The sequence below is a fragment of the Schistocerca nitens genome, chromosome 5, assembly GCF_023898315.1.
Source record: "Schistocerca nitens isolate TAMUIC-IGC-003100 chromosome 5, iqSchNite1.1, whole genome shotgun sequence".
In the NCBI taxonomy this organism is placed as follows: Eukaryota; Metazoa; Arthropoda; class Insecta; order Orthoptera; family Acrididae; genus Schistocerca; species Schistocerca nitens.
In genome coordinates this window covers 291,542,905-291,561,055 of record NC_064618.1, presented here as the reverse complement: position 1 = coordinate 291,561,055, position 18,151 = coordinate 291,542,905, and the positions used below count along the sequence as shown (strand labels likewise).

At 42.8% G+C, this 18,151-nt stretch overlaps 1 protein-coding gene across 1 annotated transcript in view; it reads left to right on the top strand.

The window, feature by feature from the left end:
• LOC126259892 (adipocyte plasma membrane-associated protein Hemomucin-like) overlaps positions 1–18,151 on the top strand; it is a 252,173-nt gene that overhangs the window by 166,864 nt on the left and 67,158 nt on the right. Inside the window, exon 6 of the mRNA XM_049956969.1 lies at positions 14,873–15,007. Coding sequence (XP_049812926.1) covers positions 14,873–15,007 — 135 coding nt within the window. The remainder of the gene's footprint in view (positions 1–14,872; positions 15,008–18,151) is intronic.

The window sequence follows — 18,151 nt, the reverse complement described above, 5'->3', positions numbered from 1 at the left end:
GTGGACGCACCTTGAAAGCGTCCTTTCTATTCGTCTCACTGCGTATTTCCCAGTTACTTTCTGTACCATTCAGTAGTTTTTCTTTCTATGTGTGGTTTCATCGAGCTATAAGTATGTTTCTTGGCAGTGGCACATCATGCGGAACTTTCTTTCGTCCTTAACGTTTTGCACACCGGTGTACATAATGTTTCAAGCACGTGTTTACTCTTTTCCAAAATAATGTCTCATTTGTGACTTTGTGAATCTCCTGGTCATTGTTGTCCGTTAGATAACATTGTACCTTCAGTGACTCGTGCTTCTCGAGTCTTTAGACTGCTTGACCTTCGATCGTACACAAATGCGGCGTTTTACAGATAAACACTATGACGGGCGGTAGAACAATCATCTCCGTATTTTAAAATCATTTTGTTCGATATTACCAATTGAAGCTGGCGTACCTCCCTTGTAGGCGTTCCACAGGCGCAGTGCATGGGTCCACTTTACATTCACTATGTTTGCATGGAGTGTCCAAACCCAGATTTCGGAAACCAATTTCTCAATACCGCCTCTGGTTGGTCATACAAACGCTCCTCTGTTGATTATAGAAATGCAGTACTAGCTGCCCGATTTCCACTTCCAAAATCGATTTTCGCTCCCATTTAAAATTGCAACTGTCTTTGTAAAGTGTTTGGGTAATGAGGTTACGTCTCGTTTAAAAAATTTTCGACTAATCTGGACCGAATGACTTTTTGTGCAGTGAAGGAGAAGTAGAAAGACCTGACTGAGGATGAAGCTGCCTACCTCTAATATTTAACTGAACAGAAACAACCACTGTGCCGACTAAATCACAAAATCAGAACAGCTGATTTCCAGACGACATTTCTATAAAGCAGTTGACGATCGGAAAACTAATGTTCGACGGGTCTAACGTAACTGCCTCAGGCGTAAACATAAAACCAATACACCCAAAAACAGTTTCAGAATTTCGAGTTTCGTCTTTCGGAAGCTATATCGATGGAAACATAGTGACTGATGGCTAGTAGGTTGCATAACATATTATAATATCCAGCACAACACGGAGGAGCTTTGACACAACCGTTCTCAAACGTCGACACCATAGCGCCGAATCTTGCATAGCCCGACAGGGAGCCCTATTAAAAAGATACGATTCCGTCTCGGAAATCGTACAAATGTCATCGGCATTTTTCTTATCCACCTTGTATAAACGAGTACTTATTTATCTTTTCCGTATGTAGAACGTCCCCTTGCATGTTACGGTGCGCATGTCTAAGTGTATGGTACGATAGTCTTCTTGTTACCAACAGAATCGAGCGGCTAGAGCAGCTGTCACTTGGGGAATGCAGTATCCGTTGCTAGTCTCCGTTAGGGGCGGCTTGTCTCACTTTCGCTCGCATGCAAGCAGTATGTGCATACCAAATGGCTTGCGTCGTTTGTCCCACCCTCGCTCACTGCTGTGTTTGTCCTTCAAGACACTTTCTCATGATCAGTCTGTACGATGCGTTACTCAGTGTGATTGGCAACAAATGAAGCAATCCAAGACTTATTTTAATTACTCGCCTATCCAAATAAAAACAATTTAATTTATGATTAATGACTGTGTAGTTTACTTCGTTCGTATTAGGAGCCTAACGTTCGGATTTCGCTCCCTAATAGTTTAGAGCAGGGGTTCCGAACAAAATTTTCTCGAGGACCCCCTCATCGAGCATGATTAGTACCTTGTCATATCACAGTATCAAGTACTTAAAAAAGCCAAATTAAGAGTATTTTTATACGTTTTCTATTTTTGATACTTAGAAAAAACATTGACATATTCATTATTGAAAAAATATTGAGCTTAAAACTTTACCAATTTAGCCATCATTGTTATTGTTAAATTTTTGATTATTGCTCAAAATCTTTGTCTTCAAATCTGGATGTTTAGTATAACAAAGTCATTACAAAAGTTCAAATTGAGCATGAACTGAAAATGACAGGACAAAATTAAAACTGAGTGTATTGGTCCATTTTTAGCTACGCGAACTGTAGCTTCCGCGAAAAAAACGTTTTACAAACACTACTGTTTTAATACGGAATATTGAATATGTAAACAACACGGTCTGTGAAAGCACTGGAAACAAATTAACAATGGCCGATTGTCGTCTGAAATGCGAGTTTCTGTGTAAAGTAACTGTCAGTTGTCAGCTGCAAAGAGGCAGCGCGCGCAGTCTAACGGCTTACAGCAGAACTATTTGCCTCTATCTAATTCTAGTTTTGCGCTAGTGTGTGCTAGTGTCAGTTGGCTCTAGGAAGACGCTAGACACAGAAAGTTAGCGTTCGATAAAGCTCTGCTCATGCAGGAAGCCGCCAAAACAAAAAAATCTGTTATCATACGAAATATATTTGTTATTCTAATAGCATTTTGCGGACCCCTCTGGCATACCTCGCGGACCCCTGGGGGTCCGCGGACCACCTGTTGGGAATCACTGGTTTAGAGTATTTTTCAGGAACTTCATACACAGCATAACATTTTTTTCAAGGCCTGTAATTGATAGGGAGGTCTGAATTCTGAACTGAAGAAAGCTGACGGGTGTCTGAGGAGAAATGATCAATGTACAGCCGTGTGATAGGAACGATCATTTGAAGCAGAAATGTCTAGTAAATGTGGACTCTAAAATGTGTACGTCAAGAGGTATGAGCACTTCTTCATCTTCGATCTTTTCTCCTGCAAAGCTCTTTTTGTGGTATTGTACAGAGATCTCATAGCCACGCCAAAGTTGGCAACGCGAATCGATACCACAGACATTAGTGAGGGCTCGCTACTCATGTAGACCACATCTCCCCTCAGCACAGCTGCACCCTCACGCTGAGGTCAATGTAGTGGCGAGCTAGCAAAACCTCGCCCAGTTCGAGACCTCAGCTGCAGTAGTCACCATCATCGTACAGGACCAATGCATGGCTAGTCCATAAGAGTTGTAAATTATTCAGTGCTCCTGTGGTCACGAAGTGTGTCAAAGCTCAGTAAATCTTTTATTCATTAATGTAATAAGGTTAACTAATATTTCATGTGTTTCCAGAGCAGCCAAAGAACACACAGTTGTGGCTGGACGATTGTAGCTTCGTCTGGTCACAACACTTTGCTTCATATTTTGAGAGGTGGCAGTATGGGTCAAAATAAGAAAATATTTTTTCAATAAGCATGGGCTCTAAAGTGCGTACCTTAACAGCTATGAGCACTTGTTCATCTTCGCTACTGTAAACCACAGGTCCTCCACTGAACAAGTGCTCATAGCTGTTAAGATATGTTTATTAGACAATTTTTTATTGTTTTGGCCCATACTATCTCCTCCCAAAATATATAAAACAAAAATCTTGCAGTATAAGAGATTTTTTTCACAGTATCGAAGACGAAGGAGCGCTCATAACTCTCAAGGCATGAATTTTAGAGCCCACGTTTACTAGACATTTTTGCTTCGAATAATCGTTTTTGTCATAACCCTAAATATTGACCGTTCGTCCTGAGCCGCACTGTGTGAGTTACACGAGTAGTAACGCGCTGTAATGTTCACACCAACTTTGAGATTGATTACCAAATTCGATGTCTTTCTCGTCACGTTTTGAAAGTACGAAGCAGCTGAGCCATCACTGGTGTTCATATATTTCATTTAACAAAGTTTACAAATGATCCAGGAACACTGGGAGACGTACTGAGATCGAATTACAAGGAGTTCGTGTGAATGCCACTGTGAAGAGAAAGTCTGATAGATTTTCATATCATAAAAAATGGTTTATAAGGGTCTTGTATGACTGCGCAGGCGTTGTACACTTTCTGACGTACTCATACGATGGACGGTTATAAAGTTTTAATTATCACCTCGAAAAAATATAGTTATGCAATTAATCTTTGTCTTGTTTGCAAGTACAGGCCTGCAGTAATGTTGCACATTGAAACATCGTACCACTGTACCGCAGCACGCTAGAGGAGCAAAAATAAAAGACGCAGCCAATCTTGCAAATGAAGCAACATGAGGTAATTCGCTTATGGTAACAACAGAAATGCTATAACTGTGTCAGTCCTATCAACCGTCTGATTTACCGGGCCCTCTATTCACGGGTTGCGCCATTCTATTTTGGCTATTCCAGCGCCGTGCTACGGTACTGTGGAGCTGGGATTTCAATTTTTATCTGCTCTGCAGACATGTGCCTGCAAACAAACAGAAAAATAATTGTGTAACTCTATTTTCTCGAGGTGATGATTAAAACTCTATGCTTAACCTTGTATGTTTCGCCACTTACAAATACAGCTTTCTAGAAGGTACCTCTAGAGCTCAACAACGCCATATTTAAAATCAGCACTTAGCAAGATTTTATATGGCTTCATAGAAGAAAAAACCATACGCAGTCAGTTCTGATGCTCCCGATACCGATCAGTGTAGCACAAGTAAACACCCGGTTCTTTAAAAATCGAACACTCATGTGTAAAACAGCTTTAGACGTATGATTGCAGTTCAGTTAAGGTGCTAAATATTTGACTTTCAGCATATAAACGAGAAAAAGTATGTAAAAGGTTTGAAATTATGGTTAAAGTTTGTTGTAAGTCGCTAAGTGCTCTCATTACGGAACACTTTTATGCAAAAGCAAATTTTTCGCGCACCACAATGTTTATGACGTCGTATTTACCGAACTACGTGTCATACAATGATATAATTTTGCAGTTACATCCAGTGGTGTATGTGGATACTGTCTGCTAAACGCGTTGCGAATGGAGTAAGTAGTAAAAAAGTAGTAGTAAATTAGAACACCATGTCTGATACTAAAGTTTTACTCCATGAACAGTGAAAATGTAGTAGGAAGCAACCTTTATTTATTCATCATTTTGCGGGGGCTGTCAGAGATATAAGTTTTGTAAGGATTTGAAATTATGTGTAAAGTCTGTGGCAAGTCACTAAGCGCTCTCATTCTCAAATAATGGATGTGTAATACCCTCTATTTGCGCGCCATTAGTTACGCTGCGTCAAGACAAACGCACAGCTTCAAACAGTAATAGTTTCTTATTCAGTTAAGTTTTTCAAATAAGGTTGTACCTCTTTATGAATAGATTATGATAGCATTTTAAATTTGGTCAATAACTACACGATATGTTAAAAATCAAATTTTTGTTGCCCCTGGATAGCGTTAGATAGGTAACCGGCAACTGATACTGGGTTCCAGGATAGTCGCTTAGTAATATAGACTGACGGAAAAAAGTCCCAACACCAAAAAATAATTAAAGTACACTAATGAAACTTCGGGAATACTTTTGTCTCAATAGCATATTCAAGTGCTTAACATTGCAAGATCACACGTTAATGTAAGCACGAGGAAAGTCATTGCAAATGTGAAATTCTGGTACTTAATAATCGGTGTAAACGTGCATGCATTGTCTTGTACAGGTACCGGGTGTCAGTTGGCGGGATGGAGTTTCATGCCTGTTGCACTTGGTCTGTCAATATAGGGATGGTTAAGGCTGTTTGCTGCAATTGTCGTCCGATGATGTTCCACATGTGCTCGACTAGAGACAGATCTGGTGACAGAGCAAGCTAAGACAACATTTCGACACTCTGTAGAGCATCATGGGCTAAAACAGCTGTATGTGAACTAGCGTTATCCTGTTGGAAAACACACCCTGGAACACGGTACATGAATGGTAGCACAACAACTCGAATCACCAGACTGACGTACGAATTTCTAGTCAGGATGTGTGGGTTAACCACGAGAGTGCTGTCATACGAAATCGCACCCCAGGCCGTCACTCCAGAAGTAGCTCCAGTGTGTCTAGCGCGCAAATAGGTTGGTTTCAGGCATTCAACTGGGCTCCTTCTAATCAACGCACGGCCATCACTGGCAGCGAGGCAGAACCAGCTGTCATCAGAAAACACAACAAACCTCCACCCTGCCCTCCAGTGAGCTCTTACTTGACACTACTGAGGTCGCAAATGGCAGTGGTGTGTGTTGAATGGAATGCCCACTACAGGGCGTCTGTCTCGGAGTTGTCCTTGAAGTAACACATTTGTAACAGTTCTTTGTGTCACTGTGATGCCAACTGGTGTTCAAATTGCTGCTGCAGATACAGTATAATGCTCCAGAGACATACGCCGAACGCGACGGTTTTCTAACTCGAATGTGCCACTTGGTCGTCCGGAGACCAGTCCTCTTTAGACAGTACATTTTCGTGACCTCCACTGCCAGCAGTCACGTACCACGGCTACATTCCTGCCAAGACTTTCTGCAACATCGCTGAAAAAAGCACCCAGCTTCTCGTAGCCCTGTTACACGACCTCGTTCAAACTCAGTACGGTATTGATAATGGCGTCTTTGACTCCCTAAAGGCATCCTTGACTAGCATCATCTCACAACGTCCAGTCTCAACGGTAGTCCGCAGCTCGTGGTCTCGCGGTCGCGAGCACGGGGTCCCGGCTTCGATTCCCGGTGGAGTCAGGGATTTTCACCTGCCTCGAGATGACTGGGTGTTTGTGTTGTCCTTATCATTTCATCATCATTCATGAAAGTCGCGAAATTGGACTGAGCAAAGGTTGGGAATTTGTGCGGGCGCTGATAACCGCGCACTTGAGCCCCCCATAAATCAAACATCATCATCATCATCATCATCATCATCTTAACGGTAACTAACGCTCACAGCGGTCACAGCGTGTATTTAAAGCAAACCTCATAGTGGCGCTGCTAGCGCCACTCCTGTGCGACTGGCGCGAAATTTGAAGAGACATCATCTTTGAGATGCAGAAATACGTTTACCAACTTCCATTTCTGTCGTACAACTCCTTCTTGGTGCGGCTGTTTTTTCCGTCAGTGTAACACAGCTTCTACAATGCTTCTCTACAGCTCAACAACGTCGTATTTAAAATCAACGTTTATGTAAGATTTTAAAGGCCCCATAGGAAAAAAATCACACGTAATCAGTCAAGACGATCCCGAAACCGAACAGTGTAACATATGCCTCATATTGCTCATCCAACCCTTACATACTGTAGCTGTGCCTTCAGGTAAGTTCAACCACGGAAATGAAATGGGTCATCGATATGCTATGATGAGAATATGTCCTAATCCTTTTGCATTTGAGACGCTAGATACGTGTTCAAATATGTACACCAGAAGGATATCTCATGATGTTTTCGACAGAATTATACGTCGCAAACATTCATCCATAAGAAATCAAACCGGTAATGAAGGAACTCATGTGATTTTCGCAGTAGCGTTCACGCAAAATACCGTTGCACCTTCGCCGAAACGCAACCTCGTCGCGAGCACTTGGCGATTCCGTCTTGGGCGGTCGGGCCGTCTGAATATCTCCTACCAACCTGCACATTTTGAGTGTTGTCGTTGCTACATGGATTGGACAAAAATACATAACGCCACCAGAAATGCACGCTTAAACATAAAAGCAGATGCTAGGTAAAGCTGCGTGTGGCACTGTTGTACTGGCACACAGGTCTGCAAAAAAATATTTATTGAAAGTTGTTTGACATTTTATAACTGACTTTTATGTACTTCTCAGCGCTGATTTCAAAAATGCAATCCATTTTTTTTGTCACATCAGGTTTTCTCACAAAAAAGGGAGTATTAGTGGGTACAATAACAAAATTTAAGAAATTTATCACATTTTTTCCAACATTATAAAATTTTATTTTATTTATAAATCATATTCTAAACTACACTTCCAGTACACTTCCATTTCTCTTTAAGCTCATAAGTCCTTATAACAACGCTTTCGGTTTCTGTTGAAGCTTCTTTTATTGCTTTTCCGGCTGTTGACTCATTGAGGAGTACTTCTTTTTATCATCCAGCAGTAGTCCGCTATCATGTTGACTTTCCATCTCCCTTGATACCTTCTTTCCATTTCTTTGATGTCTTGGTGGGATCTTTAGCCCTGCCTTTCACTTACGTCGCCAAGGTTTGCAGGGAAGTAGTCAAGATGTGAGTGGAGAAAATGAACTTCAATGCTCAGGTTACAGTCCAGCTTCTTAGAGTTGTCGAGCATGTCTGCGACGATTATCTTGTAGTTTTGATCTCTCTTGTTTCCTAGGAAACCGGTAACAACTAATTTAAAAGGTGTCCATGCTGCATTTCTTTTGTTTCCATTTTGTCCACAAAGTTGATATCTGTCATTAGTTGTCTAAAGTCTGGTACGACAAACATTCCTTCCTTTAGCTTTGCCTCAGATAAACCAGGAAACTGTCGACAAAGATATCTGACACACTCCCCTTCTTTTGGCAATGCCTTAACAAATTGTTTCATCAGTCCCAACTTAATGTGAAGTGGTGGAAGTAACACCTTTTTGGGATCCACAAGGCTTTTCCTCTCAACATTTTTAACCCCTACCTGTAAGGTTTTTCTCAAGGGCCAAGCATTTTTTATGTAGTGTTGCTTTCTGTCTCTACTGTCCCATTCACAGAGAAAGCAAGGGCACTTTGTATAGCCACTTTGTTGACCAAGCAGCATTGAAATCACTTTTAAATCACCACATAGTGTCCATTTGTGCACTGAATAGCAGAGTTTGCTTAAAACCAGTTCAAGGTTTTCGTAACATTCCTTTAAGTGAACCGAGTGGCCAAATTGTATAGAAGCATACTTTTGCCATTGTGTAGAAGTACTGCTTTAAGGCTTCTTTTTGAAGAATCAATAAAAAGTCTCCACTCATCAGGAGCATATTCCATTTTGAATCGTGCCCAAAGTACAGGAACATCACTGCAAAACACCAGGTCACCTTCTTGAGAGAAGAGAGATACAAACTCCTTTTCCCTCCATCGATACCAAGAAGAGGATGTACCCGGAGCCAACATATGTTTATCTTTCAATCTAGATCCTAAAACCTCTGCCGATTCTTTAGAAAGGCCTAGGTCTCTTACTAAATTGTTCAGTTCAGATTGTGAGAATGGAATGGGATCGGTTGTACCAGGATCGTAGCAATCTCTGTCTTCTTCACTATCACCTTGCTGAGCCAATGGCTCGTGATCATCTATATCATCCAAAGAATCTTGAGGAGAGGCTAACTAACAGTTTATGGAGATCCTAAAAACCAAAATTCAAATTCACTAGAGTACTGAAATACCTAAAAAAACTAAAACTAGACAAGCAGTTTGTGAAATAACTGTACATGATGGAACTTTTTCACTATTTTTCCCGAAATCAGCGTTGAAAACACTATAAAAATCACTTAATAAATTTGAAACAATTTTTATGTCGCAGACCTGTGGTATTTGACCACGATCAGCACCTATGTAACGCCCTCAATACGTTGCAAGTGTTAAGTCAGGTCAGAACAATGTTGTGTGTACAGCAGTTGTGAGTGCATTATGTCGGAGCAAAGTGAATCAGAATACGGGCAAATTCTTGATGCGCGTATGGTGGATGCTCCCGTAACCAAGGAAGCCGAAGCGTTTGGTATTTCAAGAGGCACAGTATCGATGATTTATACCTCGTAGAGGGAAAGTGGAAAAACATCACCGGCGACGTCACAATACGGACGAAATTGTGCTGTTGTATGAATGCGACAGACGGCACTTACGAAACCTGCCAGCGCGAAAAAAACACGAAGAGATCTCCATAAGCTGGGAACTGTAGGCGACCTAGAATTCAAAAACCACTCATCACTGATGCAAAGCCGATAACAGGAAAACTTGAAGCCGAAGACATGAGACTTGTTTCACACTGTTCCCAACTTTTGGCCACGTTTGCGTAAGGCGTACTCCTCCCCAAGCTTACGATCCAAACTGCTTGTTGCCAAGAGTGAAACACGGGGGTTCGGTGACGATTTGGGCGGTTATATCGTTGTATTCCGTGGGTTGCGTGGTTACTCTACAAGACCGCAAACTGCCCAGCATTATGTGAACTTTGTGGCTGATCAAGTCCATGAGATGGTTTAATGTTTGTTCCCAAATGGTGACGCTGGGATCCAACATTATAGGGCCCTTGTTTACAAGCACGAGGATCAGTTGCGTCGCATCTCCCCTGGCCATCAGTCATTAGATCTCTGTGGTCACTTTGGCGAGAAGGCTGCTATTCCCTTGGAATTTCCGTCCATATGCCGTGTCTTTATACTGTAAAGCACGGCATTGGAGTCTTCACGCGCCGTAGGTGCATTAAAACTGTGTAGGAACAACCAGCTGTTCCAGTTGCTCATTAAAGAGAATAAAACATAGTTACAAGTAATTGCCAAGGCTTCACTACTTTGGAAAGACGCTGAAGAGGATTTTATTATTAGGCAGTATTGCTGAACAGGTTTTCAGGAAAACGATACACAAATTCCATGTGACACATGTCTTTTATATTACATTGCATCATAATAAGTGGCGTTATTTTCTGCAGTAGATTTTTATCCCTTTTTTGTTTTATGATATTTCCTTCTATCAGCACGTTTTGAGATTTTGTTTTGATTTGGTTGATCATTAGTTTATATGATTATTTCTTTTTCCACCCTCTAATGAGAAACTGTTGATTTCGAAAGTCTATATTTGTGAATTACCGGAACCAGTCAATACGGTCATTTAGAGACTCGCTGGCAGTAGCTTAATAGTTATTTGAGACAAAGATTTGGGCATAGGTCTCAGCTGTCGAACTGCTACCTCTCTTCTACAGTGCAGTCGTCATTCACAACGGAAACCCAAACTCTACTGTTGTGGTCCCCCTCCCCTGTACAGGTATGGGCAAACTTACTTTGTACGCACTCTATTCAAAAATGGTTCAAATGGCTATAAGCACTATGGGACTTAACATCTAACCCTAGACTTAGAACTACTTAAACCTAAGAACATCACACACATCCGTGCCCGATGCAGGATTCGAACCTGCGACGGTAGCAGCAGCGCTGTTCCGGACTGAAGCGCCTAGAACCGCTCGGCCACAGCAGCCGGCACACTCTACTCCAGGTTTGACCTTTTTTCTACAGGGTATCCGAGAAGGAATGGTCAGTATTCAGGGATAGGACGGGAACGATCATTCAAAGCGAAAATGTCTAGTAAACATGGGCTCTGAAATGCTATGACCATTCCTTCACCTTCAATACTGTGAAACAAATCTCTTCCCCTGCAAGGTGTCCGCTTTCCATATTCTGAGAGGAGGTAGTATGAACAAAAGAAAGAAAAAAAATCTAGTAAACATGGGCTCTAAAATACAGTCGAGTCACATTCATGCTCGACGTCAACACGTAATAGTCACTCATAGACAGTAGGAGGCAACACTAATAGTGGAGAGTATATAAAGTCTTCGGGGGAAGAGGGAGGCGCGGAAAACAGTGCTTTTGTTGTCGTAATGCGGAAACTGAGTGATTTATCTGACGTCCAAAAGGGCATGATCATTCAAAAATGGTTCAAATGGCTCTAAGCACTGTGGGACTTAACATCTGAGGTTATTAGTCCCCTAGACTTAGAACTACTTAAACATAAGTAACCTAAAGACATCACACACATCCATGCCCGAGGCAGGATTCGAATCTGCGACCGTAGCAGCCGCGCCCCCGGACTGAAGCGTCTAGAACCGCTCGGCCACAGCGGCCGGCGCATGATCATTGGATTTCGGGCCAAGATTGGAAACAATTCCGAAACGGTTACGTTTGTAAACTGTTTGCATGCCGTCGTAGTTAAAGTATACCATGCATGGCAAAATGGCGCTATCCAAAACCGGTGGCGATGCAAGTATGGTGCACCACAAAATGGCTCAAATGGCTCTAAGCTCTATGGGACTTAACATCTGAGGTCATCAGTCCCCTAGACTTTTTTTTTTTTTTTTTTTTTTTTTTTGGTCATCAGTCTACTGACTGGTTTGATGCCGCCCGCCACGAATTCCTTTCCTGTGCTAACCTCTTCATCTCAGAGTAGCACTTGCAACCTACGTCCTCAATTATTTGCTTGACGTATTCTAATCTCTGTCTTCCTTTACAGTTTTTGCCCTCTACAGCTCCCTCTAGTACCATGGAACTCATTCCCTCATGTCTTAGCAGATGTTCTATCATCCTGTCCCTTTTCCTTATCGGTGTTTTCCACATATTCCTTTCCTCTCCGATTCTGCATAGAACCTCCTCACTCCTTACCTTATCAGTCCACCTAATTTTCAACATTCGTCTATAGCACCACATCTCAAATGCTTCGATTCTCTTCTGTTCCGGTTTTCCCACAGTCCATGTTTCACTACCATACAATGCTGTACTCCAGACGTACATCCTCAGAAATTTCTTCCTCAAATTAAGGCCGGTATTTGATATTAGTAGACTTCTCTTGGCCAGAAATGCCTTTTTTGCCATAGCGAGTCTGCTTTTGATGTCCTCCTTGCTCCGTCCGTCATTGGTTATTTTACTGCCCAGGCAGCAGAATTCCTTAACTTCATTGACTTCGTGACAATCCTGATGTTAAGTTTCTCGCTGTTCTCGTCTTTCTCCGATTTACTCTCAAACCATACTGTGTACTCATTAGACTGTTCATTCCGTTCAGCAGATCATTTAATTCTTCTTCACTTTCACTCAGGATAGAAATGTCATCAGCGAATCGTATCATTGATATCCTTTCACCTTGTATTTTAATTCCACTCCTGAACCTTTCTTTTATTTCCATCATTGCTTCCTCGATGTACAGATTGAAGAGTAGGGGCGAAAGGCTACAGCCTTGTCTTACACCCTTCTTAATACGAGCACTTCGTTCTTGATCGTCCACTCTTATTATTCCCTCTTGGTTGTTGTACGTATTGTATATGACCCGTCTCTCCCTATAGCTTACCCCTACTTTTTTCAGAATCTCGAACAGCTTGCACCATTTTATATTGTCGAACGCTTTTTCCAGGTCGACAAATCCTATGAAAGTGTCCTGATTTTTCTTTAGCCTTGCTTCCATTATTAGCCGTAACGTCAGAAATGCCTCTCTCGTCCCTTTACTTTTCCTAAAGCCAAACTGATCGTCACCTAGCGCATTCTCAATTTTCTTTTCCATTCTTCTGTATATTATTCTTGTAAGAAGTTTCGATGCATGAGCTGTTAAGCTGATTGTGCGATAATTCTCGCACTTGTCAGCTCTTGCCGTCTTCGGAATTGTGTCGATGATGCTTTTCCGAAAGTCAGATGGTATGTCGCTAGACTCATATATTCTACACACCAACGTGAATAGTCGTTTTGTTGCCACTTCCCCCAATGATTTTAGAAATTCTGATGGAATGTTATCTATCCCTTCTGCCTTATTTGACCGGAAGTCCTCCAAAGCTCTTTTAAATTCCGATTCTAATACTGGATCCCTTTCTCTTCTAAATCGACTCCTGTTTCTTCTTCTATCACATCAGACAAATCTTCACCCTCATAGAGGCTTTCAATGTATTCTTTCCACCTATCTGCTCTCTCCTCTGCATTTAACAGTGGGATTCCCGTTGCACTCTTAATGTTACCACCGTTGCTTTTAATGTCACCAAAGGTTGTTTTGACTTTCCTGTATGCTGAGTCTGTCCTTCCGACAATCATATCTTTTTCGATGTCTTCACATTTTTCCTGCAGCCATTTCGTCTTAGCTTCCCTGCACTTCCTATTTATTTCATTGCTCAGCGACTTGTATTTCTGTATTCCTGATTTTCCCGGAACATGCTTGTACTTCCTTAGACTTAGAACTACTTAAACCTAACTAACCTAAGGACGTCACACACATCCATGTCCGAGGCAGGATTCGATCCTGCGATCGTAGCGGTCGCGCGCTTCCAGACTGAAGCGCCTAGAACCACTCGACCACATCGGCCGGCTTTGGTGTACGACGCGCCATAGATGACAGGAGTGAAAGATGGCTGCGGCGATGTATACAGGCGAATAGATGTGCACCTGTTGAACAACTGACCGCCCAGATGAACCAAGGAGCTACCAACAGTGTCTCCTCAACGACCATTCAGCGAACATTGCTGCGTATGGACCTCCGCAGCAGGCGCCTGTTTCATGCAGTCTTGCTGACTGTTGTTCAGATGCAACACCGCGACTGGACTTTCGCTGAGTGGCGATAGGTGGCTTTTTTAGATGAATTACGTTTTATGTTCCCTCGGACAGACGGCCATTAGCGTGTACGCCGTGAAACGTCCGAAAGCAAATATCTTACAACAATCTCCGGCTGGGTCCAGGCAGGAAACGGGAGCGTTATTGTCTGTGGGATGTTTTGTGCCATTCCCTGGATGATCTCGCCATTCTGCAAGACACGATGGATCAATACAAGTATGCTTCTATCCCGGGGGACCATATGCACTCCAACGGCAGTTTGTTTTTCCTTGGAACGATGGCATCTACCAGCAGTATAATTCAACGTGTCACACAGTTCACAGTGTACGTGCGTGGTTCGAAGAGCACCAGGATGGGTCTACCATACTCCCCCGGCCACCATACTCCCCGGATTTAAAGCCAATCGAGAATCTATGGGATCGAGCTGTTCGCGTCGTCGATCCTCAACCGAGAAATCTACAGCAGCTAGACACAACAGTGGAGTCGGCATGGCCCCGCGGCCCTGTCGCCACCTTCCAGAACCTCACTGACTTCCTGCGCGTCTCACAGCGGTTCGCGCTGCAAAAGGTATTTGCTCAGGCTTCTGACACGTGGTCACATTAATGTGACTGGAAAGTGTATGTCCCATAAGTGTGAAATACCACTTCGTGATATTTTTATTCTTTCTAAGTCACTAGTGTGCCTAAAGTTAACTGCTAATCACCCAACGCTCGTTATTGATAAATTTTGGAATTAAAAATATTAACGGAGTCTGTAATTCCAAGCTCATGTTCACTGTAAGTCCATGAAACTTACGTAATCTGTAGTCCCTGTTCACAATTCATAAGATGTGTTTGAGTACTTGGTGTGGGTTTCACAAACTGTGTGGTATTTGGATCGTGTTTTGTGTGGCAGGGTGCTGCGACTGGACCCAGAGACGGGCGCCAACACCGTCTTGGCCGACGAACTACGCTTCCCCAATGGCCTGCTCTTGACACCTGACCAGAGCCACCTGTACATCGCGGAGACTGGCCGCAACAGGATTCTCAGGTGAGGGCCTCTGACTGTTCCACTCCTCATCACTGTGGAGGCAGGCAGCCACAAAGGGAATTCCCTACAAAACCACTATAAACATTGGCACTGGTAAGAGCACTGTAACGAGTCCCGATTAAATATGAAAAGATTATGAAGAACATACGAGAGTCGTTCAATAAATAATGCCTCACATTTTATTTCTCAGAGCTTGGTGAGAATGTCAGCCAACATTTTTTTTTACATGTACTATTTTTTTACCTTGTGACCTTACTCCGTCCTCCCCGATAGCTGAGTGGTCAGCGTGACAGATTGCCGTCCTACGAGCCCGGGTTCGATTCCCGGCTGGGTCGGGGATTTTCTCCGCTCAGGGGCTGGGTGTTGTGCTGTCTTCATCATCATTTCATCCCCATCCGGCGCGCAGGTCGCCCAATGTGGCGTCGAATGTAATGAGACCTGCACCAAGGCGGCCGGACCTGCCCCGCAAGGGGCCTCCCTGCCAATGACGCCAAACGCTCATCTCCATTTACCTTACTCTAGCCTTGTGTAAGAGCATGTATTCCTTGTTGGTAAAAGCTCTAGGCTTCTGTTCATAGCCATGTTTTCACTGCATGAATTTCATTCTCATCACATTCGAAAGTGTGTTCCGTTGAGAGAGTCCTTCAGTGGCACAAACAGATGTAAGTCAGAGAGCGACATATCTGGATTATAAGGTGGATGACTCAATGGTGTCGAACCAAAACTGGAGATGTGTTCCTGGATTCAGAGACTTTTGTGTGTGCGTGCATTGTCGTGTTGGAGCAAGATTAATTTTTTGGGGTCTTGTCAGACTACGTACATCGGAATCAGTTCTTGAGTTTGTTCAGAGGCTTCACGTTTATCCCTGGATTAATGGTTGACCCTTTTGGCAACACGTTCACAAGAATGGCGGCTTCACTACTCCAAAATACTGTCATGAGCTGCCTTGAAATTTTCCGTTTTTGGTGACTGGGAGTGGAGCCATTCCAGTGACTGACTTTTTGATTTCGGCTTAGTCATCCATCCAGATTCCGTCACTATAATATGTGACAGAAAGGCCTTACCATTTGCCTCAGACTTCTCTAACGGTGAAGATGATATGGCTTTTTTTAAAATCTTGTTGTCTGTTGTGAATATTCATGGAACCCAATCTTGAGGACACCTTTGAATATCAAAGAGTCTCAGTTATTGTACACGTACTTCCAATTCTCTCTGATAGCTGTAGAACCAATTGTCACATTGTGATCTGCACGAGTAATGGCATCCACGCGATTCTCCATGTCAGGTGCACCTAACGTGGTTCTGCAGTCCCTGGCGCTTTAATTCCTCTTAACCCATCGCCTAACAGTACTATATCAAGTGAGTCATTACCATATACTTCACACAAACATATATGATCGTTCACCACTGTTTCTTTCCCTCAACCGATAGTTCAGTTGCAGCTCTTTGCTTGTAACGAGAGTCTTGGGTAGACACCATTTTGATGGTTCACTGCGGCTCTGCCATCCGTCGGAATTGTTCGAAACCTCGCATACGTGCAGAAGAAACATCAAATTTGAAGCACTGAAAAGGACTTTATGCATTAACGGCTGTAAAAAAATCAAAAACATTGGAGCTTCATTTATTGAACGACCTTCGTATTTTATGCTATCCCGACATTGTACTGTCCCGTAACCACCACAACAGCGTCTGTATCTGATACTTGATTCTATATTGTTGTTTTGATTCACTGTCCCTTTGAGATTAGTAAGTTTTAACTTTGTCGTCGACTGATCTTCCACGTTATAACCTAAGTCGTAATCATAAACACAGCAGACATCTGTTCTCAATAAATAATTGACTCCATATTCTTAATTTCTTGTACAACTGCAGTTTCGTCTCATTTTAGCAAGAAGTAAGGTAAAGAAAGAAAGATTCTTCCTTTCTTTCCAACGATCACTTTCAGAAATCGTCGTAAAATTCGGTTACTAACTCTGTTTGTTCCCCTTACAACCAGCAATGCTGTTTAAACTGACACTTAATGACACTGGCGAATCTTTACTTCTCTATTAGCAATTGTACTAGCAAATAATATTTTTCAACAATGGTATTCCATAGGCTTAGCTCTCATTTAACTGGACTGTGTACTACTATATAACTCGTATCATCAATGACAAGATCCACTACAGTTGTAATTTTTTCATTTCCTAAAGGAAAGCACCACCCGGTATCAAAATGGTTCAAAATGGCTCTGAGCACTATGGGACTTAACATCTATGGTCATCAGTCCCCTAGAACTTAGAACTACTTAAACCTAACTAACCTAAGGACATCACACACATCCATGCCCGAGGCAGGATTCGAACCTGCGACCGTAGCGGTCGCGCAGTTCCAGACTGTAGCGCCTAGAACCGCTCGGCCACCTCGGCCGGCCCACCCGGTATCGGGACCTATGTCTCATCCTCAGTTTCATATAAAATATGAGTCCATAAATGTCGAATGACAGGAGTTAAACTAGGTTAAAATAGTGCAGCACTGATACATGGCATAAAACCTTCTCAATTCAGACTTTGAAATTGCTGCTATGGATATCGAAATGGCGTCAAGATGGAACTGTGAAGGACAGTAGACCTGCAGGACGTTCTCTTTCGGTACGCACACAGCAAACGCGAATCGTGCGTGGGACGTGATCTTGAGTAGTCATCAGTGGTCGGCTCGGCGGCAAACTATCGTACTTGGGTTGGCGGATAGCAGCGTTCACCGTATCCTGCACAGAGAGCTTCACTAGCGTGCGTACGAGAACCAAAAAGTTGTCCACCAGTTTACTTAAAGGGCTGAGACAACGAGACTTCAATTTTGCAGCGAGGTCTTGGAGCTTCTGCGAGTTGAAGAGAACGTTGTGAACAGGTTATTGAGACCCATTTCCACTTGTCTGGGCGTGTAAACAAACATAACTGTCTATTTCGGGCTGCGCATACCCTATGTGAATAGCTGGAGCATCCTATGCACGGTGGAAAAGTGACATTATGGTTCGCCATTTCCTCCGAGCGCATTATTGCTCTGAATTTCTTTGCAACAGAAGGTCACACTGAGACAGTAAATTCTTAGCGCTACTCACCCATGTTGCAAACATTTTTGCGTCATGAAATCAATCCCCAATGTCCT